Source organism: Arachis duranensis, chromosome 3 (assembly GCF_000817695.3).
Source record: "Arachis duranensis cultivar V14167 chromosome 3, aradu.V14167.gnm2.J7QH, whole genome shotgun sequence".
Lineage (NCBI taxonomy): Eukaryota > Viridiplantae > Streptophyta > Magnoliopsida > Fabales > Fabaceae > Arachis > Arachis duranensis.
In genome coordinates this window covers 134,178,068-134,205,013 of record NC_029774.3, presented here as the reverse complement: position 1 = coordinate 134,205,013, position 26,946 = coordinate 134,178,068, and the positions used below count along the sequence as shown (strand labels likewise).

Below are 26,946 nucleotides of genomic sequence, written 5' to 3'. Positions count from 1 at the left end.
CCAAAAAGTTACTATTAAATTATACAGTTGTACGTCAAACCTATCAATCGATTACATTTAAGTTCTCCATGACAAGAAAGGAGTGCAATTTTCTAATATATGGAAACTACTAAAGAAAATCACAAGGATAATAATGTCTTCTGCTACCTGAATCCTCATCCATTCCTAACAGTGCTGAAGAGCTTGGTTAGACAAAATTCCAATTTCTTCGTGGATATGATTATTGTATTTTTTATGAGATATATGAATAAGTTCTCTATAGAAAGCTTGAAGTGTTATTGTTATCATCACCAATGCTATTCAATCCAGCTGGAACTCATGATACACCTGCATAACAAGATAGTTGTGTGGTTCATCCAATATTCGATGCATAACATGGTGAACAAAAAATATTAAACATAAAAAATGGCAAAAAAGAAACGGGTGAAGCAATCAACACTCAACATCATATTGCAAAGAGAAAACAATGTGCTTAAACATACAACTGTGGTGCACCTTTGGTTATGAAGCTTCTGTTTAGTGTTCTGTTGTTTTGTCATATTTATTATGCAGTTTGGTTCAGTTTTTAAGGTTGATTATTGTTCAGATTTCTTGCTTTGATTGAAGTACCTAGTCATGGTGAAGAGTTGATGAGCATAACCATCCAAGATCAGTTGAATTGAATATAATAACCTCAAGATATAGTGACACTAGTGCTCTATGACTATGAGTCTATGACAGCTAGTCTTTGAGGAAGGCAAAAAGACATTGTGTTTGCTATTCTGATGTATGCTGGGTGCAAAGACAACATATCATGCTCGTTTTTTATTTATGTTTCTGCTCCTCCCTTACTTTGTGAGTCAAGCTTTTATATGAATTATTAAAAAAGGGTGCCCAAAGCTAAAAAGTATTGTAAAAAGTTTTTTCAATGTTCTCAAATAATGTTCTCAAAGCTCAAATAATGCTTTGCAACAGAAAACAGATTGTCCATTGAACAATCTCCTTGGCAAGTACTGAACAGGATGCAATTATTTATATGAGTAAAGTATCGATTTTGCTCCAACATTTGGGATAAGTTCCAAAGTTGTCTCTAACATTTAAATCATTCTGTTTACGTCTCTAACGTTTAAAATCATCTCATTTGTCCTTCCATAAGTGACCATCTGTTAACAGAATTGACGGTGAGACAAAATTGAGACGATTTGGAAACCTTAAAGTTTAAGGACTTAAATAAGACAAAAACGTTGGAACAAAATCAATACATTATTTTTAGAAGAATTACCAAATCAAATAAAATGAAAGTAAATTTTAACGGAATGAATAATATTACGAATTCAATATTTTTACTCATCATAAAATACTTGTGGAATGACTAATAAATAAACTTCTAGAAAAAGAAAAAAAATGAGTATGATCTATATATAATAAAGTATAAATTATACTTTTTTATCTTCAATGTACTTATCTTCTTTGATGTTTAATTTAAATAAACTTTATTTTTAACTTTAAAATAAATTTTTATTTTTTATCGTTCGATATTATCAATTTGTTACGGTATCTAGTTATTTAATTATTTTTTAATCACATATAAATAAATTACACTTAATTACATTACTTTCATTTTAAGTAAATTTATCTTTTTAAATTTTACTTTTAAAATTTTTTTATTCATCATAAAATATTTGTAGAATGACTAGTATATAAACTTGTGAAAAAAAAAAAAACAAAAGAGCGTAGTTGATATACAATAAAGTATAAGTTATACATTTTTGTTTTTAATATACCAAATTTTTTTAATGTTCAATTTAAACTTAATTTTTAATTTTGAAATAAATTTTAATTTTATCCTTCAATAATATTAATTTTTTATGATAGATAATTATTTCATTATTTTTTTTTGTTGCATCTAAATAAATTATTCTTAATCACATTATTTTTATTTTAAATAAATTTATTTTTTTAAAATTTTACTTTAGTCTCATTACTTTCATTATAAGAAAATTTATTATTGATTAAGAGCAAAATTAAAAAATATAATGAGTAAAAATCTTGAATTCATAATACAATTTATTACGTTAAAATTCACTATCATTTTATTTGATTTGATAATTCTTCTAAGAGTAGCGTATTGTTTTTATCCCAAATGTTTTCGTCCTATTTAAGTCCCTAACGTTTCAAAGTCGTCTAAATTTTGTCCCACCGTTAAATTCTGTTAACAGTTCGCTAACAGCAAGACAATATTGAGACAATTTTGAAATATTGGAGTTTTAAATATAACGATTCAAACGTTAGGAATAACTTTGGAACTTACCCCAAATATTGGGGACAAAAACAATACTTTATTCTATTTATATTCTTTTTTTCGTTAACCAATACAGCCATATTATGAGATAGACATAAACTGTAAAGAGCTATCATCAGAAACAAGAGCCCCTTTTTCTGTCACAATAGGATACTATCCAATTCTTCAGGGAAAAAAAAAAGATCTAAATTTGGGAGGCAATAAACATTTGTTGCAATGACTTTACTTAGGCCTTTGCTCATTCGCAGCTCATAGAAGTGAAAACCAACAAGCTAACTCAAAACCAAAAAAAACTATAATAGAATACTGATATATTAGCAATTCATCAGCATGAGTTAGATATGATAAAGTGAGCTAATGGGAGAGATTATGAGAGTAGTAGTACAGTTTAAGGGATAGTGTGCCAGCTAGGATAGGACAGCTGTAACTACCTTACAGGTGTCATAACTAGGATAGTTTAAGCTAGCTTGCACAACAAGCTACAACTCTGTTGTATATATAAAGCACAACATAATAATCTCAAATTCATAATGTCAATAACAGCTTCAGCTGCACTCCTCTCACTCACTCACTCACTCACACTCTCATTCTCTCTTCTCAAATCATGACAAGACAAATATCTGCCAGACATTCCTTTGATTTCAACCACAACCGGGCCTAAGTTTTTTGTAATGTGAACTTGTGAAGAAACACAGTTAAATCTTTCAGTAGCTACTACTTCTGTATTATTATGTCCATCTCCCACCGGACAACTGAACAACCGGGATTTTCACTTTTAAAGTTTAAGCACTATAAAAAACAAACCATACAATATTGCAAATCACACGGGAACTGGAAGCAGCAACTGTATGATTTATTGCATGTAAATTGAGCTTAGTCAGCAATATAAAACTTGCTTGCACAAATTGCAGCCACTATAGTTTTAATATATTAACCTAACGAATGAATAATAAAGAGGGATTATCAATAACAAAAAAGGGTTGAAGTACCTAAGTTCATGTTGTTCACCAATAATCGCGGCAAGAGCATAGCCCGTCTTTAAAATGATGGAACCTTTTAGCATCTCTAATGATGAGTTCTCTTCCAACAATCTTAGAAATAATCTTCAGTGCAGTATGACAATCCCCACAAACTCGAAGGTTCTTAATTACCCTGATAGGAGAGCGAGCAGAGCTGCTAAGGAGACCATAAGCAACAGCAAGTCTCTCACTATGGGCAAGAAGAGCTTCTTCTTTGCCTTCTTGGTCTATGTCATGCAACACAAACTTTGTCTCTGGAATATAGCCAGCTTCTTTCATCTGTGACTTCATACCTCTAAGCAAGGCATATATTTTATCATTTTCAGGATGAGAAGTATCTCCGGCTCTATATTCATGGACTCGGCTCCTTACTTCCAGTACATTTTTGCTTGCTACTTTCTTGTCTTTCTCTTTTGTCAAGTCTGAGGCTTTGACAGGTACAAGGCCAGCCTTGGATTGCTCACTTAAGCACGAAGGATCCAGTTGCTCAACTAACTCAGCACAACGATACCCCAGCTCAGTGTTTCCGTGAGCTCTACAGAGATTCATCATAGTCTCCCATACATCAACACTTGGCTCCATTGGCATCTTTTCAATGAATTCAAAGGCTTCATCCAGATGCCCATTACTACCAATCATGTCTACTACACTGACAAAATGAGCCATAGACGGCACAATACCAAAATCCTTGCTCATGGATTCAAAGTGAAGCATTCCTTCATCAATATCTCCCAGCATACTGCATGTCAAAAACACCCCGATGAACATCTGACCATCAGGTTTCAGTCCCTTTTCTTTAAATTGAGTGAATAGATCAATGGAATCTTCTGCAAACCCATTCTTAGCAAGTTGTGTTATCATAGTATCCCATGTAGTCAAATTGCGCTCTGGCATATTATTGAACACATTGAGTGCGTCATCCACAGAACCACATTCAAAATACATCTCCAGTATCTTATTATAAGTGCTGACTTGGAGAGGTGACAGATATTGCAAAGCATTTCTGTGTACAATTTTTGCCTCTTCAAGAGACTTAGCCTCTCCACAATGGTGCATTAATTGTAAATATCGCGGCAAATCCACAGGAATATGCAATTTTGCCAACAATTCCAACACTTCAACTGCTTCCTTCACTTTACCATCCATGCAGAAACCATCCAGTTCCTCAAGTGTGCCTCTATATGGACTATCATTAGATGCTTCAGCTGATACGCCATCAGGTTTTGCGGAAGCAAATGTTGATCCCTGTACAGTATTCCAGTTTGGAGAATACTGACCATTTTTTGGAGTTTGCTGAAGTTGTTCAGTACCCAAGTATCGCTGACTAAACTCATTACTCCCCGAGTAATGATCATTTGGTGGCGGATTACGAATATTTGTAGGAAGATTCCCTAGAAGATTTCCTGGAGACTCCGAAAGCCTAGGCGAGCTATGAGCATTTGGATACTGCATCCTTCCTCTGGGTTCTTGTGTCCAATTCTTGTTCCCAGTAACTGCATTTTGATGCATCCCAATTCCCTTTGAATCACCGACCCCAACTTGCTTCTCTTGCATCCTTGTATTGCTTTGACCATAGTAGCCATTGACCCCTCCATTATGTCCAAAGGAATTGTTCTGAACTGAATTCCTAGAGATGCTTATATGATTTTCATTTGCAACCTGACCAGCTCCATAAGAAATTCTACCGGAACCGCCATGATTATTTCCATACGATCCACTAAAATTTCCACCACGAGCAGCTAAATTATTCCCATATTCATTTCGAATTACCTCTGTATGACCCCAGTTCTGGTTTATGTTCTGCCGATTTCCCACCGAAGTTCCTCCGGTAGAACCATTTGCATTTGCTTTAGCAGAATAATCTGGACTGCGCCTACTCACTAGCTGGTTCTGATGTGAAACTGGGTTACTTTGGGTTTCTCCGTAAAACCGAGCATTGTTTTGCATCCGATAACCTAAAGAATCATCTGTTTGGTTACTGCCAGAAACCTGAAACTCTGACCTTTCTGCAGCAGTACTAATAGTCCTCAACAAGTTAAGAGTTTTAATAAAATCTGCAGAGTCACCCATACAAGAACCATTCCGGAACTTCAGAAGAGAACTAAATTTAAGTAGTGAGGTTCTATTAGAAGACATTGATGGCATGAGGCTGAAAAGAAAATCCAGCTAGTTTGCCAAAAGTGGTGTGTGCTATTAGTAATTTGAAAACCTGAGAAAAGAATAAGTAAAATAAAATGAAAATATATCTTATATATATAATCAGTTCATAGAAGATATAACTAAAAAAAAGCAATAATTGTTTATTGATGCAGTAAAGAAATAAAATGATGCAAACTCAATCTTCATCCTTTGCATAACGGAAACTTACAGTAGAGAGCATAGTTATCAAAACCGAACCGATAATTGATCCGGTCATACGACCACTGGGTCATTGGTTCAATCGGTGGGGTCACTAATTCACCCGGTTGACCCGGTCATAATTAAGTAAAAATAAATTAACATCAAAAGTTAAAACTTAAAATACATGTCATCACAAATAAATTAACAGCAATCAAGTATTAATTCTTAGACATAACTAATGATGCAAAAAGAGATAATAAACTAGTCACGGGTACAAAATACTTTCTCAATTTAAATGAACAAGAGAGAACAAAAGATAACAAATCAAATCCGAGGAATGATCTGAAAATGGGTATCTATATCTACAACACAATCAGCATTTCCTTCATTTTGATTTGGATTTATATCTACATTTGTGTAGGTTTCACAAATCAATACCAAGAATAATTCATAATAATACAAACAGAACAATTTAACTAAAGAATTTTATTCTGATTTGCAAAAAACAAAAAACATGAACTTCATTTTCAACTACAATAATTTTCAGCAGCAAAAGATTTAGCTCAAAAGAATATTTACAGGTTAACAGCAACAAAAAATTTAGCTAAGTGATTATTTCAGCAAGACAACAATAGCTTCAATCTTCAGTGATGATAATCAATAACAAATATAAATTATTTTTAGCAATAAAAGAATTTAACTAAATGATTATTCAGCAAGACATCAACAAACTCAACATTCAATCAGTAACAAATTCATTCAGCAATGAACAAATTTAAGTTAAGTGACATGACATTCAGCAACACATTCAATTTTCAGCAACAAATTCAACTTTCAGCCAAAAAAAAAATTAGAAATGCAGTGATGAATTACAGCAACAAAATTGAAACTGAAAGAAAGGGGAAATTTGCTGGAGAACTCACCAAATCCGTTGCGTAAAGGAAGATGACGGCGAGGCCCGAAGCAAGAAGACAAACGAAGACCAGCCCAGCAGGACCTGATGCCTCTGCTGCCGGCGACAAGGAGCGCACGGAAGGCGTGCGTCTGAGTGTGAGACGGTGACGAGACAGAGAGCGACGACGACCGACCCCGGGACCTGCTGCTTCTGCCGCGGCGACGACAATCGCGGGGAAGGCTCGCTAGTTGGGTGCGAGACGGTGACGGTGAGGAAGCTGGTTCCGTTTGTTTCTGCCGCGGCGAAGCGAGCGCAGGAAGGCGGCGACTGCGCTTGAGACTGTGAGGACACAGAGCGCGACGAGCGGCTGAGTCCGAAACGGTGAGTGCGTGACCGAGACAGAAAACTTGGGCAAAAGTTGCAGAGAGGAGTGTCGCATTTTGAGAGAGTTCCTGATATTGTGATTCCTAGTATTCAAGATGATGAGGAGCTGCTACTTTTTTCTTTTGTTTTTTTTTTTTTTTTTTTTTTTTGTTTTTTGTTTCGCAAGCTTTATACCGACATTTTTAAATATTTTTAAGATTCAATCTACTAAAAATTTACTTAAAATTATTATTAATTTAAATATTGGAATCCTTTACAAGTATTAACCTACGTCCAATTTTAGGTCAGATAACCCTGGTAACAGTAATATTATTATTGTAATTGGATATATGATTTGGATAGAAGAAAAGAGAAATTTACTAAAATAGAAATGTCACATATGATATAGCATCATCACAACTCATTTTGAATTTTGAGAAAAATACATTTTATATCCTGGATCCTTATGTACCGTGATTGACTGACCCCTGGATTAAACAACAGGTAAATTAACCCAACATAACCACCAATCGACCATTGAGTCATTTTCACAAGCACAAGATACTCATTCACTCATCCAACACCAGTTCTGTTATTTGCAATGCCCTGGGGGAGCACTTGGGCACATCCTGGAACTGATCGGCGGGGAGCTCCTCCGACAACGCTCCCACGAAGAATTCAAGCGTGCCGGAATCACGGTGGACCTTTATTCCGGTTACGGGGAGCCAAAAGAAGAGCTTCTTGGCCTGGATTCCAGAAACACCGGAGACGGAACCTTCGGTGAGCTTGCCGGTGACGTCGACGTCGTAGAAGACGAGGTGGCCGGCGATGTTGACGTAGCAGGGAGCGCGGAGCTTGAGGCGGAAGAGGCCATCGGGGGAGAGTGAGTAGGATGCGACGTCGTCGGGGAGGATTCCCTTTGGGAGGCCGTACTTAGGGAGGAGATCGTGGATGTCGGTGTTGGGCGACGGTGATGATTGCGATGTTGAGAAGAAGAAGGAGAAGAAGAAGATGATGAAAATGGTTGAAATTTGGGGAGACATGGCGGCGGATGATGATGATTATGGTTTTGAAGGTTTAGGGATCGGATCGATTTGAGATTTGGCGAGTGAGGGTGCTACTGTTACATACATGTATACGTGACCTGGCAACCTCCCATTATTTATGTTTCATTAATGGATAAGTAAAGCGAAAAAAATCGATAAATTTTTTAAAAAAAAAATTTAAAAGTAGCAAATGATTTTTTTTATTTAACAAATTTTTTGTATATGTAATCTGAAATTTTTTGGGGTATTTTTATTAAGTATATACCAACACTGAGCCACTAAATTAATCACTCTATAAAACTCAGCCACTAAAACATTTTTATGAATATATATTTAATGATTATATATTATTATCATATTTTAAAAATATTTTTTTTTTGTTAATAAATTTTGAAGAAATTTTTGTAAGCTATTTAATAAATCTTTAGTTATCAATATCTCAACTTATCTGCATGTCTTCTTTGCCTTTATGGATCTTCATTGGGTATACTCAGTTTCTTCTTGTGTTTGTATTGTTAGAAAATTTATTGATGAATAATACTAGTGCGCAGAGCTGAAGTTATGGATTCCAAAAGAACACAATATGTGTTGTAAGATCAAAGCATATTGTGCTTTTACTAAAGTTTTGTTATTAAAATTCTTTTTGCAGGAAATATTTATACCTACTATCAAAAGATTAGGCACCGATGAACAGTAGCAGAAATAGTTGCCTTTGGTTTATAAGATGTAAATAATTGGTTGTTATGCACAAACAGAATTTAGTTGTCGGAAATTCAATGTTCAAGGGCTTGAGACAACTGCAACTTTTGATCCCAAGACCGACGAATATTATTTTCATAAATATTTTGAATGAAAAAAGTATCTTGTGATAGCTCTTGGCATGCTTCATATATATATTTATTTGCCATTATATTTGTACAATAAATTCTGACAAACAATAGCATGAGAATTTCATTGGTATAGTTTCAGGAAATACATAATTGTTTATTGGATCCTTTACTTGTAATGAAATTGTATGAATTGAAAATTGAATGAAAAGTGACTTTTCAAAAATTTATTTTAACTTCTTATTTGTTTTCAGCTAATAGTATTTAGAGTCTATTTTGTTTATTTTGCATAAATATGTAAGTACAGGAATTAAGAACTCGGGCTGTAAATATTATATGTAGGAAATTAACACAACAAGTACATTATTTATAAAGCAAATTTTGATTCGAATTTTGCAGAAGTACACAATTTTATTGTGCAAAATTACACTGCACAATTAAAATTCAACTGTACTTAAGTGCAAAAAATTCACAATATAATTGAAATTCACCTGATGGATAACTTAGTTGCATAATAGCAGAAAATTAACAAAGAAAAGAGTTGCAATGTAGTAAGTGCACTTTACTTGTATAGCATAACAAACAAACAAAAAAAAACATAACATTGAGAAGTCTAATAAGTTTATCAAAAGACCCTAATAAGTTTACTAATATACCTTAATAAGTTAACAACTAAGACCAACTACACCAACAATAGCTAAAAGTTCTCCATAATATCTCTTGCAAATGCCGCCTTTTTCTCGTCTAAACTTCAAAAGATTTCCTTCAATTCTAGATTCTGCACAAATTTCTTTGCAATTTGCACGATCTTCATTGTGTCGAAACCAAGACTCTTCAACATTCAGCCAAGATTTACTTGCTCATTAACCCCAGACATTGCATTGGCTAGTACTTGCACATGCTTTCCTTGATCCTAAACAGCAGCCTTAAAAGTTTCAACTAAGTTTGATAGGATTGTAGCATTGTTGTTTTTTTTTTTTGTTGCAGTTTAACGTCCTTGATTTCTCTCACTTGATGAAGCAAAAGAGGTCGAAAAGGTATTGGGTAATTCGCTTTCAGCAGCTGCTAAATTTTCCATGTCAACATCCTTTCCGTCAAAACCCAAACCACCAGCTGTGGTTGCAGTAAATGTAGAGTCCGGAGTGACATCTTCTACAGCATCTTTTTCACTGCATGCTTCAAGTCTGATAGCTTTGCGGATTAGATTGGTATTCGCAATTTTCGGATCGGATTCGAATAAATACCACGAATATACAAATCAGATCCGATCCATGAACACCCCTACTATTTGGTGCTTGAATCTGCTTGTTGAAAATTGAAATGATGAATCTGTTTTATTCTGCTTGAATATGCTTGTTGAAATTATGACTTTTTTTTAGTATGAATCTACTTGTTGAAATAGGTGATGTTGAATAGGGAATTTAAAGTTGTTGAATCTGCTTATTCTGTGAATTTAAGGTTGCTGAATAAGAAATAGGGAATAAGAAATTTAGGGTTGCTGTTGTTTTATACTTTTGCTACCCCATATTGTTCTAGAATGGCTTCATCGAATACACCCTCAGAAACACCATCTTCGCAAAAACACGGATCAACTCTTGATGCATTGATTGGAACCCAAAAAAACAATAATGTTGGTGAAGAACTGAAGATATGTATTTTGAATTTTTTAAGTTTATGACTATTTTATATTTTTTATTTATGTGGAACCGGTTTTATCGGTTCAACCAGTAATTTATCTACATAAAAATAGTAAATTGATTGAGGAGACCAGGCTCAAAGATCCTTTCCTACTTTTTTGGGACATCCTTGAATTGGTGGGCCTAACACCAAACCTATAAAGAACCTTCTTTTTCTTATTCTTTTTGTCCCTTTTTACTAGCCCATTAAAGTTACCTTCATAAATTCATGTAACTGTATTTTCAGAATTAGTTTCATTATTAATATAATCACATTCCACACAATCCGTTCTCCCTTCAATTTATTCATAAATTGGTTGATATGTTATCGTTTTTACCTGATTTTATTTTAAATAATTATTAATCCACTCATTCAAAATAATTTCAGGAGTTACCAACCTGCCCTTATCTTCTCCATCCTCCCTCAGCTCCCCATCACCACATCGGCTGCCTAGTCGTTGAAAACCGCCGATTTTGTAGCCCATGCACTCCTTAAGCTCGTATCCAAAATTTTTTTTCGTTGTTCACAATTATAGTCACATTCTCCATTAATTTCTTCATAACAATTCAAACTAAAGCCTCCCGTCCCACTTCTTTCACTAGCACATCGAATCCACTGATACCTATTGTGATATGGACCCATTCATTAATCATATCCATGACACAAGTATCACTTTACACTCGTCCAACATTAAAAGACATGCACGATTCTGTCACTTTGTCACAACTAATTACTTCTCCCCATTGAGCTCTTAACATACTAAAGGTATCTGCTGACCACGCGTGTAACGGAACTCCATAATATTCTAACAACACTCTTCGAGTTTCACATTGCTCCGTCTCATCTCATCTCCATATACTATGGAAGAATTGTAAGAGACTATGCATTTTAAACATATATGCTTCTGTATTCAATACAAAATCAAAAGTCAAAAGAATTTTATATGCTCCTAGTTCCCGTACTTGGACAACTTGAGGCAGTTTTTTTTTTCAATCATCTTCTTCAAGGAACTAAAATTAATTGCCTTCGTCGTACTGCCGATCAGACTTCTCTGTAGCCAGTTCAGATTCTCTTTTACCGCCAATACTTTTACTTTCTTTGTCCACCTATTTTTATGCATGTCTGATTCTTTTTAGTGTCTTGTTAATTTCTCTACTTATCTTTGGTTATCTTCTCCTATGGTTGAGAATTTGTCTTGTTCCGACTATTACCTCCTATATCCAAACTTAATCGAAAAATAAACCCGACAGCAACATTTAAAAGACATCATCATGTGCCATTTGAGCTAGTCTCAAGACTCAAGCTGATGCTTTTTTATTTGTATATTGGGACTGAAATAGTATTTTCACTGTTATTGGGATTAGATTCTGTGTGTAATTTTTGGATATTTTTGTTAAATTTTTTTAATATAAATAAAAAAATAATTATATTGTAGACTTAATGTAATTTATAGTAAATAGATTGTAGTTATTAACATATATTATGGTATATATTAACATATATTGTCCGTTGATAATTGTTAGTTTAGTCACGCGTGTGTGTATATATATATATATATAAAACGTTAGTTAATTTGTTTGTTTACGTTAATAATAATCTGTAGGTGAAGAAGAAAAATTATTAGAATATTTGTTATTATATGATTAGATTTGTTTTATAGGTTTATTAATTGTATTTGTTAGAGTAAAATAGTAATTAGAATTTAGTTTAATGGGTAATTTTATTGATGACAATTGTTGTTGAAATTTTGGTAGTTTTTATTTAGTGTTAGTGACATAATAACTTAATTAAGCACTATTAATAATCAAAATTAATAGAGTTTAATTTCTGCATAATTATATTAATTATTTTAGATTGTAGGAGAATATAAATTAGAATTCTTAAATTTATTTTACAGTTTAGTAATTATATTTGTTAGTAGAACGGTAATTAAAATTTAGCGGAATGATTAAAATTATTGATACCATCTGATTAGATTTATTTTATAGATTTATTAATTGTATTTGTTAGTAGAATGGTAATTAGAATTTAGTAGAATGATTAAGATTATTGATATCACCTGAATTTGGGATTTTTGATAGTTTTTATATAGTGTTATCTCCATAATGAATTAATTAAGAAATGTTAATCATTATATTAATGGAGTGTAGTTTGTGAATAATTTGATAAATTCATTTGAATTGTATGAGAATATAAATTAGTAATTTTAATTTAATATATAAACTATATTTGTAACAAAATAGATAGCAATTTGAACTAATTATTGTCATAATTTAAATAATTAAGTTATTGAAGATAATTATTAATTAGGTTTTGTGTTAAAATATAAATAATAATGGTCATTTTGTTGATAAGAAGCTTAATGATAATGACAACTAAGTAGAGAGGTTAATTTATTTTTTGTTCAGGTGTATATTTAATGTTAATTATAAGTTTTTGTACTCATGTATGATTAATTATCATAAGGTAACTTGAGTTAATTATTCGTCTATATATTTTGTAGGGTACACAAATTTTGAGATGTATCCACGTGAATCGATCGAAATTATACAATCTGATTGTTGAGCCTTACAATCCGATTGTTGAGCCTTTTGTGCATGCCATTGAATTTTAATCACTATCTCAAGTTTGAGTGATCCTAGTTCAGTCAGCTTTGATAATAGTTCTAGTAGAGAGATGACATCCAGATACTCATACTTTTTATCTTTCGACTGGTGAGTGTACCGTTATGTTGGAATATATGGCTCTAATCCTAGGTGTTTCGATAAATGATCTTCCCTTGACAGGAACAATCATGACTAGTCAGGAGGCTATAAAAACTGAATGCTTACATCAATTTGGAGTTGCACCGAGAACCAATGATTACAGCAAAAATTACATCATGATGACTTTGGATTAGAAATGTAAAAAAAGGATTAATTTTGAATGATTGAGTTGTCATGAAAAAGTACGTGAAATGCCATACATTGTTATTATTTGGGTCAATCTTATTTGCTCATAAGTCTGGGTCAGCGGTTCACTGAAAATTTATTCCATTGTTTCGTGACTTCTCACGGATACACGAAATTAGCTGGGGATCGACATCCCTAGCACACTTATACATAGTATTATGTAGAGCATCTCGCTTTGACTGTAAAAAAATTGATAGCCCACTGACATTGTTGCATATCTGGGCTTAAATTCGTATACCGTTTCTTATCCTGATTCCTGGAACTCTGCGGTTCTTTCCATTGGCTAACCAGTAATATCAATTGTTATATGATATTGAATAATATGTACATTGGCATAGAATGTTTGGAATTCAGATTCATACACACAGCAATCTACGCCTCTTCGGATAGCATAATCTTTAACTGCCGCAATCATAGATTCGCGAAAACTAAATTCTATTTCCACGGCAAATTCACCATCTGTCACAACCAGAGACTCTACTACAACAATATTATGACATAAGTTCACAAAAATACATATACAAATATATATAAATATATAAAATTTCATTAAATAAATTATACTTATATAAATTATAATAAAATATTAATATAAAATACATTAATATATCCATCCACGTAAATATATAATTTTTATGTTGACAAAAGAATATAAATTATATTATTCGATAACCGTATAATATAATATAAGAATGTTATATACGGTTATATAATAATATCAATATATTATCTAAATTTAAATAAATATATACATAGATTTTAAATTTTAAATACTTGGTCAAAATATATAATAGGTATACATAAATAGATATATAAATATTTATAATATAAATAATATAAACATATAATTCTTAAATATTCGACAAACATAGTTACACATCACTAATTGTATACAGAATCTAATAATAATCATATTATTTAACGTTAAATGTAATATTTATATCATAAAACTTCTATATAGTTATCTAAACTACATACCTGCGTTAAAATATTTAGGATATTTTAGTGCATGCACAACCTCCAAATCTGATGTGCGCATAAAAAATGACTCTTTAAACGAATACTAGTGCATTTATCACTTCCGTCACATCTGTCTCCATGGTGTCATCAGCTTCATTATTGTTTTCGTTTAGCTCAATAACCTCATAATTGTTTTCAAACTCATCCTCGCTGTCACTGTTGTAATTTCTCTATTCGATATTTCGATTGGCTTTAGATTACTAGAACTCAATGTACAGCTCGGTAAATGACACTCGTAATCGATTTTTGTAGTAGACTGAAAACATCTCTTGCATGCTCTCTTCATCCGTGATATATTTTGTTTGAAAATGAACGAATCCACCAAACACTGATACAGGATATCGGTATAAAATACTCAATACCATCTTCGGTATATGCGGATATATTCTTTCACAAATAACATCCTTTAGTTTTTCAAATAGTATTGTAAAAAGAACAATAACATCACATGGATTCTCGCATATAAATCTTACTCTCTCAAGTGTTTGTAATAATATTTGACCATAATAATATAATTTTAACATAACTCTATCCTCTATTTTTTTTAAAACAATGTCTCTCCTCTCAACATTAGTTCAAAGTTGCAAAAATGAAAAAGAAACAAAATGAACACTGTCTAGAAACTGAAAAGAAGATAAATTGAAGAAGACGAAATTTTGCGCAAGTGGAATGCGGACTATATATATATGTATTACAAATCTGACTCTCAGTTTTCAATTTTAATGAATTAATTTTTTTTTAAATTTAAAAAACTGATCCACAGATTTTAATTTTACATTTTATAAAAAAAATTTTAATCCAAAACTTATCCTTTGATTTACTCCTTCTAAAAAAAATTTGATTCCACATAAATCAGAGACACCGGTATGTCTACTTCCTAATTTAAATTTTATATTACTGAAATCTGACCCTAAATTTTCTAATTCCCTATAAAACTGAGGCTCCAATTTATAATTTTCACTTTTAAAAAAATTAACTTCATACTCTTTAAAAATACACCAATTTTCTATATCCAAACATAACATATACACCTATTCCAAATTCATAACTAAATAAATGAGCCTTAAGCTGACTATTCTTCAATGTATTGATTTACCAAAGAGGATTTTTTTTTTCCTTATTCAACAGGCCAGGGCCATAGACCGAAAACAAGTATTTAATTTAAAATAAGAGCCTGAATGCCTGATTAAATATAAAATTAGATTCTCCATAATCTTATCTGTTGTTGAATGTTGAATATTGATCCTCTCAAATCTAAACTATGTAGTCTAAAGTGAATGGAACACCGTCCAACAAAAGGAAAATGAACAGAACACCGTCCCTGCACGTTAATTAGGCAAAAGAAACAATTTTATCGGTCAATTTGGACAAACAACTCCACGGTTAAAATAAAGACAGCAGAAGATAAACTTGTAAGTTGATTTTTATACAAAACAAGTATTAAATTTAGAGTTCATATAGAATAAAACATTTTTATAAAATTTAGTGTTAATTAAGTTTTGAAATTTCAGACAAACCATAACACTTATCAAAATGCTTATAAATTAGTTAAAAATATATAGATATTAGAAGTATTTAAATTTAAATCGATCCAAATAAAATTATTTATCTAATTAATTAAAATAAAAAAATTAATCAAAATAGTATGAATTTGAATTTGGCTGGATTTTATTTTTAACAATCGGTATGGGTTGGATTCAGTTTCGAATATATTTCTTAAATTTTTTTGATAGAATGTAAGTAATGCTATAAACTTTACAAATTAGTTTTACCCCGGTATGTTCTTTTTTTGTCTGCAAAGGTAGTCTTATCCCGACACTTAACACCTAACATTTTTTAATATTTATATGAGTCCCCTTTTCAAGATCATATAAAATTATATATATTATTTTAAAATATTATTTACATATTAAAATTAATTATTAAAACTAATTAATATATATATATATAAAGAAATATAATTTAATTTATTTTTAATATATATTTTATATTTTTATATATATTTTATAATTTTAGAATAAATACTTGATTTTAGTTATTGAATGTAATGACGTAATGTATAACCAACCAATGAGTCTATGATTGATGTTATTTTCAATTTTTTAATGGAGAGCGAGAGAAGTGCGTTGATAATCGGTAACAGAAGATCCTAATTAAGCAGTCTGGGTCCGGGGTTGGTATATAAAATTTTAAAAAAATGACAAATAGATTTTTAATTTTTTTTATTTGTAAATATTTATATTTTTAAAAATTTAAAAATATATTTAAATTTTTAATTTTTTAAAAATTTGTACATATTAATTTTTAGGTTTAATTTGTTTTATTTTAAAAAAAATTATGTGTATATCTATATATTAGTCAAGTTAATACAATAAAAATTATATTTAATTTTTTTGTTAAATCTGTTAATCTCAAATAAATAAAAAAATGAAATATGTACAAATTTTAAAAAATTAAAGTCGTATTTTTTAGTGAAAAAGTCTAAAGAGGCAGCAGATTTATTAAAATTTAGCCAGCACTTAATTAGTAAAAAAAATGAATAATTTTTTATTATTAGATAAAATCTCACACTACTAAATACACTATTAATAATTAATTAATAGCTATAAACTCACAAAATCTACTAACTCCTATCACTCATCTTTTTTAATTATTAAAAATTTAAATGTCCAGAGACTAAAAGTATATAAAATTTCAAAGTCATTCATCTCTCTTCCCTAAGCTCAGACCCTCACCAAATTCAGACAAACGAACCCCATAACAAGCGTCACAACCACTCTCCCTCCTTTTAACATTTTCCATTCCCACACTCTCCTAACACCACACCACTATGGCTACAGCCACAAACTTCCACGTTTTTCTTGCCTTTACCGCCATCTTCGCTTTTCTTTCCCTCGCAGCCACCGCAACAACGATAGCCACCAAAGAGAGCGTCTACGACCTTCTCCCCAAGTACGGTCTCCCCAGTGGTCTGTTACCGGACTCCGTCACCGACTACAGCCTCTCCGACGACGGCAGATTCATCGTCGTTTTGGATCAGCCCTGCTACATACAGTTCGATTACCTCGTCTACTACGAGACCAAGATCACCGGGAGGCTCAGCTACGGTTCCATCACGGAGCTCAACGGTATTCAGGTTCAGCGGTTCTTCATTTGGTTCAATGTTGACGAGATCAGAGTCGATTTGCCTCCCTCCGACAACATCTATTTCCAAGTTGGATTAATCAACAAGAAGCTCGACGTTGACCAGTTCAAGACCGTTCGTTCTTGCCGCGATTCCCTCACCGCTTCCCCTTGCCACGGAACTAAAACCCCTTCCTCTTCCTTCAAGGTATGCGGTTTTTCTTTTTCCTTTTTTCTTTTACCTTCCTCCGTTATGTTCTAGAATGTTCCGATTTGTTATTTTGAACTGCCTAATCTAAAATTGGGGATACTGAAGCAATAGAGGTCTTGCAAGATAACTTAGCCGACACGAGACTTAAACTTACACTTGAAATTCCAAGAGAAAGATCTGAGTAATCGTTTCTTGTGTTGTTGGTTAGTGCAGTGCACAGCTGAACATAACGGTGTGTGATCTGGCTTATGAAACGGTTATTTTTGTGTGGGTGGTAGTTGAGTGGGTAGGTTTCTTTTACTACTTATAGTGAATGAGATGAGATTGTTGTGCTATTTTTGGTAAATGTGACAAGAAGTTTTTGACCATGAGAAGCTCATGGTTCTTTGTAGTCAGCTCAGCGTTGTAACTTGGATTGATTACTGTTAATCCAAAGATATTTGTAGCTCAAATTAGATTAGATTTGATCTGGTTTAATGAAGTTTGTAGGTGAAGGTGTTGGACCACACCTTCTACAAGTGTGGAAGAGTAAGCGTGTGTCAAGAAAAACAAGAACCCAACTTAACTACTTTTTAAGAGTGACCAATAGACTATTATAGTTTTCCAAAACTAAATTGATTTTGAGCAGTTTCAACTCTCAGCTTGAGTTGGATGTTCCTTAAAGTTGGCATGTAAGTGGAACCCCGGCTGGTCTTACTACCAAGATCAAGTGTTACATAACACACTATGTAAATCTTAATTTAGGGACTTAAACTTGTAAATTCAAGAGTTTGATAACATTGTTTCCAATATAATCTGTTGCCCGTGTATGTTGGAAATGTGTACAATTAGGAAATGTGTATACACCATCACATAAACTTGTTAATTTTCTGCATTCTGCAACCTGTTTCCCCTGTTAATTTTGCTTGTATGCTCTTTTGGAATCGGAGAATAGTTGCTGATATGTTCATATCTTTTGTGACTTGCAGCTTCCTGCAGCGGTGGATGAAATTCCTATGCTGCTCACAGAGTAGATGCTGCTTTATACTTGATACTAAGTGCTATCTGCCATAATGAAATGACGTTTTTATATGTCATTGTAATAATAGCTAGCTTATCTTTCAAGATACAAGACTCACAATCTCGAGTCTTGTGATCTTCCTACGAAACCTTTATGAACATGTGTATGTATATAATATATGACTGTATGAGTATGAGTGTATGACTACTTAAGTTCTGAGACTAAATGCATGCAAGTTGCAGAACTTTATGGTAAATATATAAGTGCCTTCTGGATGGTAGAATCGCATCTCGCTAGAAGTTAACTATTCTGGACATAATTTTTCCTTTTCCTACCCAATCTTTTTGACCATCTATTATGACTGCTTTTCTTCCAGGGCATTGAATATGGTTGATGCCGCTTTAGCCTGATTTAACACTTACCAGGCGCTCCCAGACATTAGTCATTTTAAGAAACATAGAATAGCCGTGGTTGTGTTTATCCAGATGAACCCATTTTTTATTTTCACTTTTTGGGTGACCAAATTAACTTCACATTAATTTTGTTTGTTTGGAAAAAAAATTCCTAAAAGTACTTTTATAGATATCCAAAATCTAAATTATACAACATCAATGAAGTCTTGTCCCACTAGTTTAGGTCAGTTACTTGGATCAACTATATTATTGAGTTCTATCATATATTATGTCTACGACCATTTACATGTAGATCTTGTTTTACCACTTTATGAATGGTCTTTTTAGGTTTTCCTCTACCTTTCACCTTTTGTCTCATTCAACTTCCTGATTAAATGTTATGTTAGTATTTTTTTTCACATGTCCAAACTAGGGGTGGTAAAACGGGTTGAACCCGTCGGACCGATCTGTTAAACCCGCTAAAAAATCGGGTCAGGCTAGGATTTAGAGCCCACCAAATAAAAAAAACCGCCAAACCCGCACCGCCAAATTGGTGGGTTTTAATGGGATGGGGCAGGCTGGTCCGCCGGGCCGAATATTTTTTTCTTTTTTTATTAAATAAAAGAGTGATTACTATTATAAAATTAATAATTATAGAATTTTTAAATACTTTTTTTCAGTTTTTATTTATATTCTTCTTTTAGTTATTAATTTGATTTATTTTATTTTATAATTTCGTATATATGTTCAAATTATGTGACTTATATTTTAAAGTAAAGATAATTATATTGACAAATATTATTTTAAACAATTTTATTAAAGTTAAAAATTTTAAAAAATAATAATTTAATGAATTATATTTAATTTTATTTTAGTGTGTTTGACAAATTTTTAGTAATAAAAATAAAAATACTAAAAAAATTAAAAAATATCTTTTTTTACTGTAGTTTACATTTTTTCTAAAAAAAAAGATATTTTTTATGTAATAAATAAATAAAAAAAACTTTTATATTGTCCAAATATAATTAATAAATAAAAAAATTTTTACACCTAAAAATAAAATTAATAATTATTTTTATTTTTTTATAAGATCTTTAAAAAAAAAACTAAAAAAAATCATTTTTTAAAAACTCACCTGAACAAACCCTTTATAAACTACTTTAAAAAATCAAAAACTTTACCAAATCAAACCTAACTCTTTCATTCCTTCCTTCTTTTTATTGCTTCTTTTCCAGATCCACCTAAAATTGAATTTTGAAAAACAGCGAAGAAAGAAGCCCTACGCCCCAAACCTCTTTCTCCTTAGTCCCTCACCTCGCAACCACTGCTGCTCGAAACCGTCTCGACGTTCTTTCAAGTCACTTCGCCGGCGCCATCTCCCCCTCTGCTTCGATTGGTTCGTCCCTCGCCGTCGTTGATATTGTTTCCATTAATTCTGTTGATCTAAATTCAACTTCTTGTTAATGCGTTCTCGAATCTAACCATCCGAAAACATTTGAATTGAATACAAAATAACTCACATATGGCAGTATCGGTGTTCCTCCATAGTCATTCACTCGATAATTGTGTGTACTAATAGCATCTATGTGAACGAGTATTACTATATTTATTTCTGTTCCTCACTTTCTATTGTTGCCTATTTGCTGTCCCAATATTCAGATTGGTTTTTATATATTGGGTTTATGATAATTGCAAGTAGAGAAAATGCACATCGTTAGGTTTGGCCGTTTGAGAACTTCTTGGTACTAATTTTGTCAACAATTGTTTGTGAGCTTTCCTTCTTTTTAAGGTTTCATTCTGATCATTATTTCCATTCAAAATTACTTTGGAACAATAGGGTTTTCAAATACTGAAGTTGAATCGATAATTGAGAAAGAAAAAGATTGATGTCAAAAGAAGTTTGGATTGAACATTTTCAATAAATGTTTCAGGTCGTAGACAAAAACGAATGGATTCATCACAAAGTGCAGCTGTTGGGGGCAATGGTGGGACTAGTGGCAATGGGACATTGATCTCTCAATCTAATGACACTGCAGCTTCTGCAGTAGGAGCTGATGATTCTATGCAAAAGTTGAGCCAAGTCAGTGACTCCATTCAGAAAACCTTGGGCCTCATCCATCAGCTTTATCTTACGGTATCTACTTACAATGCTGCTTTTCAAATGCCTCTCCTCCAACGCATGTATGTACCTTTAATCTTTTCGTATAGTGATTTTTCTTTCTCTGTTTTACCTTTTTCGCCTTGTTAGATATTGTATTTGCTGATCATATTTTTGCGTCAAATGTCCAGCAATGGTCTTGTTGCAGAGCTTGACAACATGGTTAAATTGGCTGAGAAGTGCAACATTCAAATTCCTATGGAGGTGGTGAAGTGAGTCTTCTACTGTTGCATGTGTTTCTATTCACAACCTAATAATTCACTTTCAATTCCCTTTTTACATGTGAATTTAACTGATGATTTACGGCTGGATTTAGTTTAATTGATGATGGGAAGAATCCAGACGAATTTACCAAAGACGTTTTAAACAATTGCATTGCAAAGAATCAGATCACCAAAGGAAAGACTGATGCTTTGAAGGTTGGTTATAGTTTTTTTTCTGTTGGGAGGGAGGTTAGGATTGCGACTAAATCCCATAGTGATCTCTAAGATTCATGGCTTTCACTATTTTAATCCTTCAACTTCAAAATTCACTATACCGGTCCCCGAAATCTAGTTCCAGGCACCATATTGGTCCTTGGACCCTTTCGTTTTGACGCTTAAACTAAGCAAAAACGAGGTTGTTTTGGAGAATGAAGGAAGATAAAACGGTTTGGACATCATATAAACTCTTCTTCGTCTTCTCGCCTTGCCTTGTTTAAGCGCCAAAATGAAACGGCGCCATTTAGCCATGTATCTAGGGTGGTAAGTCAGAGCTAGTTCAGCACTTCGTTCGCTGACTCAATGCTAGAAAAGGTCCAGGATTAGTATGGTGTCCAAAGTTGAATCTCGGAAACCAGTATAGTGAATTTTAGATTTGAGGGACTAAAATAGTAAAAGTCGTAAATATGAAAGACTACTTTGGGGATTTAGTCTTAGGATTGCTGCTTTTTTTCCCTCTTTATGTTTGTTGAACTTCTTTCACTCATCTTATCACTTTTGTATGGGGCAGAGTTTTCGCAAGAATCTTTTGGAGGAATTGGAGCAGAACTTCCCTGCCGAGGTTGAAACTTTTAGGGAGAGTCGTGCTGCTTCTGCTGCGGTAAATATTACCTATTTGGTCTTTTATTTCATTGCCGAATCGAACTCTAAAAAAGAATTCCTCGTAATTGATTTGTTTCTAGCTTATCACTTATAACATGTAGAGATGAATATGTATACTTTGGGAAGGGGGAAGAATGGGGTTTGCTCTTTTAGGTTGAGGTAACTTACTCCATCTTGAAATGTCATCCTTCTCTCTTCCTTTCTGTTCACCAAAGCTCTCACTAACTTCAGCCACTTCAACTTTCGCGTTGTTGAATAGGAAGCCCCATTCCTGCCCATTATTAAGAGGAGTATTTTCTAATATAGTATGTAGTGTTACATGTCTCCTTGTCAGCGCTCAGCACCCAATTTTGAGTCAACAAGACCAGTTGATTAAATATTTCATAAAGATACAAAGGAAGAAACAGTGATTGAACACTGTTTTCAAGATAAATTTATTCTGGTGGTTATTCCACTATTTTCTTTCTCATCCCCCTATTTTTCGCATTTGGTTGCAACCCCCTATTGATAGCACTTTTCCGTAGTTGATCCTATCCCTCTTGCTTTGTCTCAAACCTCATATGTACCAGCTTGGAAAAAGAAGGAACCTGGCTTGCAGTAAAATTGATTCCATAGTGAATTTCATGAATAATTACAACTAACGTCAGTTCTTTAATACTTGGGGAATATCAATCTTGACCTTATTTTGCATCAATGCAGGAATTGAAACGTCCAGCTCAAGCACAGAGTGCACTAGCCAATGGAGATGTGAGAGTTAAAACAGAGCATTGACATTACAATGCATTGTATATAGTGTAAAATTGGCGCAGCTTTTTGGCTCTAGCTGAACTTGAACTTGCAACCATTATTTGGTCAAAGGATATATGCTTTACCAACTGAGCCTTACCTCCAGAATGTATGAAAGTAGTAAATAAAGAAAATGATTTGATCTAAATTAGAAAAAAAGGTTACCCAGTGAAGTGATATTGATCTCATACTGATTTACAATTTTTAGTGCAGTTTAATCATGCCTTAATTTAGACTTTGATGTTACAACGCTACAGTGAATAGAATTATAATTTACATTTCGCTTGCTGACCATCAAATTGTGTAGGTGGCAATCCACAGTTTGTGTTTTCAATTTTAAGTCGATGTATGATTCAGTGATATGGATTTAATAAAAATTAATGATGCAAATTGTGCCTATATATTATGAAAAGTCGTCTTAAATGCTTGAGCTCTGTCCTTTTAAATGTCAATTTGATCCTTTCAAAGTTATACTCTTTCATTAAACTGGTAATATAAATAGAAAAAAAAGTATATATTGCGTCTAACTTCAAAATGGCTTGTTCTCCTCAATGTTCAAGATTTAGCTCTATTTTTAGGCAAAAGGATCTTAGTCCTTTCTTCTTTCCTTGATATTTTTAGATTCTTGGGGTAAGATTCTTGTAGCCTTATAACCACCTTTTGTTTTTTTGTGTTGCTACTTGTCCCTACGAAGAAGATTATCCCACTATCTACACAGAACTGGTTATTCGAAAACGAAAAGAGTGTATACATTCCACACATTAAGAACAGGACTAGTCTTGATCTATCTTGAAACCAACCAATCAACATGCACCAGTTTCAATCTTGAAGTAGTTCCGTTTGATTAAGGGAAAGAAAACACATTAAGAATATGTCAACATCATCATAAGTTCATAACTACTAAGTTAATAATTGGATACCAATTGTAAAGAGAAGGACCAAGTGATTCAAAGCTTTCAAGCATGTGAGGCCTAAATAGCGGGTCCCTTAAATTGTTCCATTAGTTGGAAAATTAATAACACATTAGAGACACAAGATGGACACACACTGCAAAGAAGTAAGTTAAGAATAAAAATGGGACAACACAGGGTAAGTAACACCAACTACAACTAGAACAATTAATTTAGCAGTACGAGATACACACTTCAATATTTCTTGATCATTTTTCTTTTTGGGGTAAATTTAAAAATAATAACAATAATAAAATAATATAAGAATTGCAAAACTTGAGAACGTAGTAGACATAATAATAATAGCCAATAATATATCCTACTCTTCAATAATTCTTGAAACTCTTGATCAAAATACTATGAAGAAGAATTGGTATATGAGAACCAAAGGTAAAATCCCACATATCACATCATTAACAATCCAATTCTTTCCCCAGTCAGCACCACTCTTGCTCTCAGTGCCTGTTTCCTTGGCTGCACTACCAGTTGCAGTACTAGCTGCAGTTAATTTTCATGGTCACAAATCACACAACATTACAAGAAAAATTGTTAGAATAATAACCAAAATAACAAGCAGCACAAAATATCATTGAATATGCTAAATCCCAAATCAAGTGATCCCAAACCATTGAATATGCTAAATGGTTAGTTAGTTAGTTAGTTACCACTGGGAACTGGTGCAGTACTGTTTTTGCCGGTGCCCTTTTCTACCCCTGAAAACACCTTGGCTTCTGGAGAGTTAGGTTTCAAATGCAAAAGGTCTGAAAAACAAAAGAGGAACAAAACATGATATAATTCACATCAATAGAGACCACTACAAATAGCTGAAGTAGTAAAATAAACAATACACATCTAATGATATGATACAATATTAAAAATGAAATTACCTAACTTAACTCTAAAATTAGTAAGTAATATGTTACTAACCAACACATTCAGAAATATTAGCAGGTGTGTGACAAGCAGTAGGCAAATTGAGAGCAAGAGTGAGATTGATGGTGAGGCCAAGATTGGGGTCATCATGGTATTTGATGAGGAGGCAGAGGCATCTCTTGCTCTTTGCAATAACATCTTTGAGGCCACTGCAGCAATCTACTGTTGGGGTTTTTGATTGAGCACTCACATATGGAAGACAAGTTGCTAATCCAACTAGTTTGTCAGCACATTCTTGCTTGTCTTGGTTCAAATCTGAGCTTCCATAACCAACAAAAAGGAGCAGTGAAGTCAACAAGAGTGCTAGATTTCTTGTACTTTTGGAACTGATCATTTTTTTAGATGTAGGAAAAGAAATAGGAGAGAATTGAACAAAGAAAGTGTTGTTTTCTTTTGGAATGTGAATGTGATGGAATGAATAGTAGCATAGGAGTAGCCTTCTCTATATATAGATAATAGATTTATCACTTTATTGTTTATGTTTTCTGCATTTATTAGCATATCCTGTGGTTTTCTAAATTTTATTTATTTAAGTTGAAAACACAGGTGCAGTCGACTTTACGTGAAGTTGATATTTGAGAGTCGTTAAATGATTTGACTGATTTAACTAAATTTTTATCTAACGGCTCTCAGATATCAACTTCACGTGAAGTCGACTTCACTTGAGTTTTCACCTTTATTTAGAGTAGAATGAGAAATAAATTCTCGAGTATTTATATTTTTAATAGATCAGTCTCTAAACAAAAAATATCAATAAAATTTTTTAAAATAATAAACGTGGATAAATTAATTTAAATTAAAATTTTGTATTCTAATTATAGAATTAAATTAAAAATAGTATGTTTATATCCGTTATTTTAAAAAAATTTATTAATATTTTTTTTAAAAAAATTAATCTGTTTGTAAATCCTCAATAATTTATTTGTCACCTTACTTGTTTACTTATTTAAAATTTATCTCTAGAATTAATTTTTTTAACTAACATCAATTAATTTTTTAATTATTATTCTATTTTAAATTCTAGATCTTACATGTCAATTTTTAAATCATACGTGGTTGAAAAAATTAAAATTAGAAAAAAATTACAATAAAAGAAAATAAACTAATATTAATTAATTTAAAAGTACTTCTCTATCCTTCTTCAATTATTAGTTGATAAGTGATAATTGATGGAATGCACTTGACTTGTATGCATATGGTCATTGGTTTTGTTGAATAAGATAAAAATAAAGATATCCAAATGTGAGGCAAGTAATTAACACCAAAGGCTTCATCTAAGCTTTGGGATAATGCCATTGCTTGGAATACACACTCCACCTTCCAAAATAAATTTTCCATCTGTTCTCCAACCTGACAGGTGTATGGTAGTTGCCACCTATCATTTTTGCACACACTTACAACCATTTTATTGCGATAAATAATATGCACTTTAAAATATTAATATTAAATTAATTATTTTAATTTTTTATTATTATAAATATTTCAATTTCCACTTAATGTCTTTTAAAATTATACTTTTATTGTTGTACAACATTTTTTCTCTTTTCAAGTTTCAACACAACAAAATTTATCCCACGCTACTAAGCCACCCCACTCTACGGTTGTTTGCTACTATCGTTGGTCGTATTAAACATTCAACCTTCAATTTTAAACAATAAATTTTTTTTTAAAAATATTAACTAATTAAAAAATAATTCTCTATATTCATTTTTTAATAAATCTTGATATAAATTTATCAGTAATTTCCTAACACTAAGTTTTTGCTCAATAATATCATATTCAGGGACGGAATTAGAGGAGGGCCAATAATGGTCTCGACCCCTCCAAAATTTTAAAAAACTATACTTATATATAAAATATGTGTTTAAAATATAAAAGAATATTATAGAATT

At 32.3% G+C, this 26,946-nt stretch overlaps 5 protein-coding genes across 6 annotated transcripts; 2 read left to right on the top strand and 3 right to left on the bottom strand.

The window, feature by feature from the left end:
* Window positions 1-3: 3 nt before the first annotated feature.
* LOC107482270 (pentatricopeptide repeat-containing protein At4g32450, mitochondrial-like) lies at window positions 4-7,033 on the bottom strand. 2 transcript variants are annotated; one of them, XM_016102715.3, is made up of 3 exons: window positions 6,564-7,033; window positions 3,271-5,509; window positions 4-327 (listed from the first exon to the last, which is right to left on the bottom strand). In XM_016102715.3, exon 2 carries the CDS (start codon window positions 5,443-5,445, stop codon window positions 3,286-3,288), a length of 2,160 nt encoding a protein of 719 aa, XP_015958201.1. In that variant the 5' UTR covers window positions 5,446-5,509; window positions 6,564-7,033; the 3' UTR covers window positions 4-327; window positions 3,271-3,285. The 2 variants fall into 2 exon arrangements, with proteins under 2 accessions (XP_015958201.1, XP_052115360.1); XM_052259400.1 differs by lacking the exon at window positions 4-327 and having other exon boundaries at window positions 2,344-5,509.
* A 219-nt stretch (window positions 7,034-7,252) lies between these two features.
* On the bottom strand, window positions 7,253-8,036 carry LOC107482174 (uncharacterized). The gene has a single exon (XM_016102573.3). The coding sequence runs from the start codon at window positions 7,939-7,941 to the stop codon at window positions 7,468-7,470; it is 474 nt and encodes a 157-aa protein (XP_015958059.1). The 5' UTR covers window positions 7,942-8,036; the 3' UTR covers window positions 7,253-7,467.
* A 9,090-nt stretch (window positions 8,037-17,126) lies between these two features.
* LOC107482273 (uncharacterized) lies at window positions 17,127-19,036 on the top strand. Its single transcript, XM_016102718.3, has 2 exons — window positions 17,127-17,750; window positions 18,722-19,036. Exons 1-2 carry the CDS (start codon window positions 17,250-17,252, stop codon window positions 18,764-18,766), a joined length of 546 nt encoding a protein of 181 aa, XP_015958204.1. The 5' UTR covers window positions 17,127-17,249; the 3' UTR covers window positions 18,767-19,036.
* A 1,305-nt stretch (window positions 19,037-20,341) lies between these two features.
* Window positions 20,342-23,449, top strand: LOC107482274 (mediator of RNA polymerase II transcription subunit 10b). The gene is made up of 6 exons (XM_016102719.3): window positions 20,342-20,541; window positions 21,077-21,326; window positions 21,435-21,515; window positions 21,620-21,722; window positions 22,294-22,383; window positions 23,085-23,449. The coding sequence occupies exons 2-6, from the start codon at window positions 21,094-21,096 to the stop codon at window positions 23,154-23,156; spliced, it is 579 nt and encodes a 192-aa protein (XP_015958205.1). The 5' UTR covers window positions 20,342-20,541; window positions 21,077-21,093; the 3' UTR covers window positions 23,157-23,449.
* An 812-nt stretch (window positions 23,450-24,261) lies between these two features.
* LOC107482275 (non-specific lipid transfer protein GPI-anchored 14) lies at window positions 24,262-25,480 on the bottom strand. The gene is made up of 3 exons (XM_016102720.3): window positions 25,049-25,480; window positions 24,787-24,882; window positions 24,262-24,619 (listed from the first exon to the last, which is right to left on the bottom strand). The coding sequence occupies exons 1-3, from the start codon at window positions 25,386-25,388 to the stop codon at window positions 24,471-24,473; spliced, it is 585 nt and encodes a 194-aa protein (XP_015958206.1). The 5' UTR covers window positions 25,389-25,480; the 3' UTR covers window positions 24,262-24,470.
* Window positions 25,481-26,946: the final 1,466 nt, after the last annotated feature.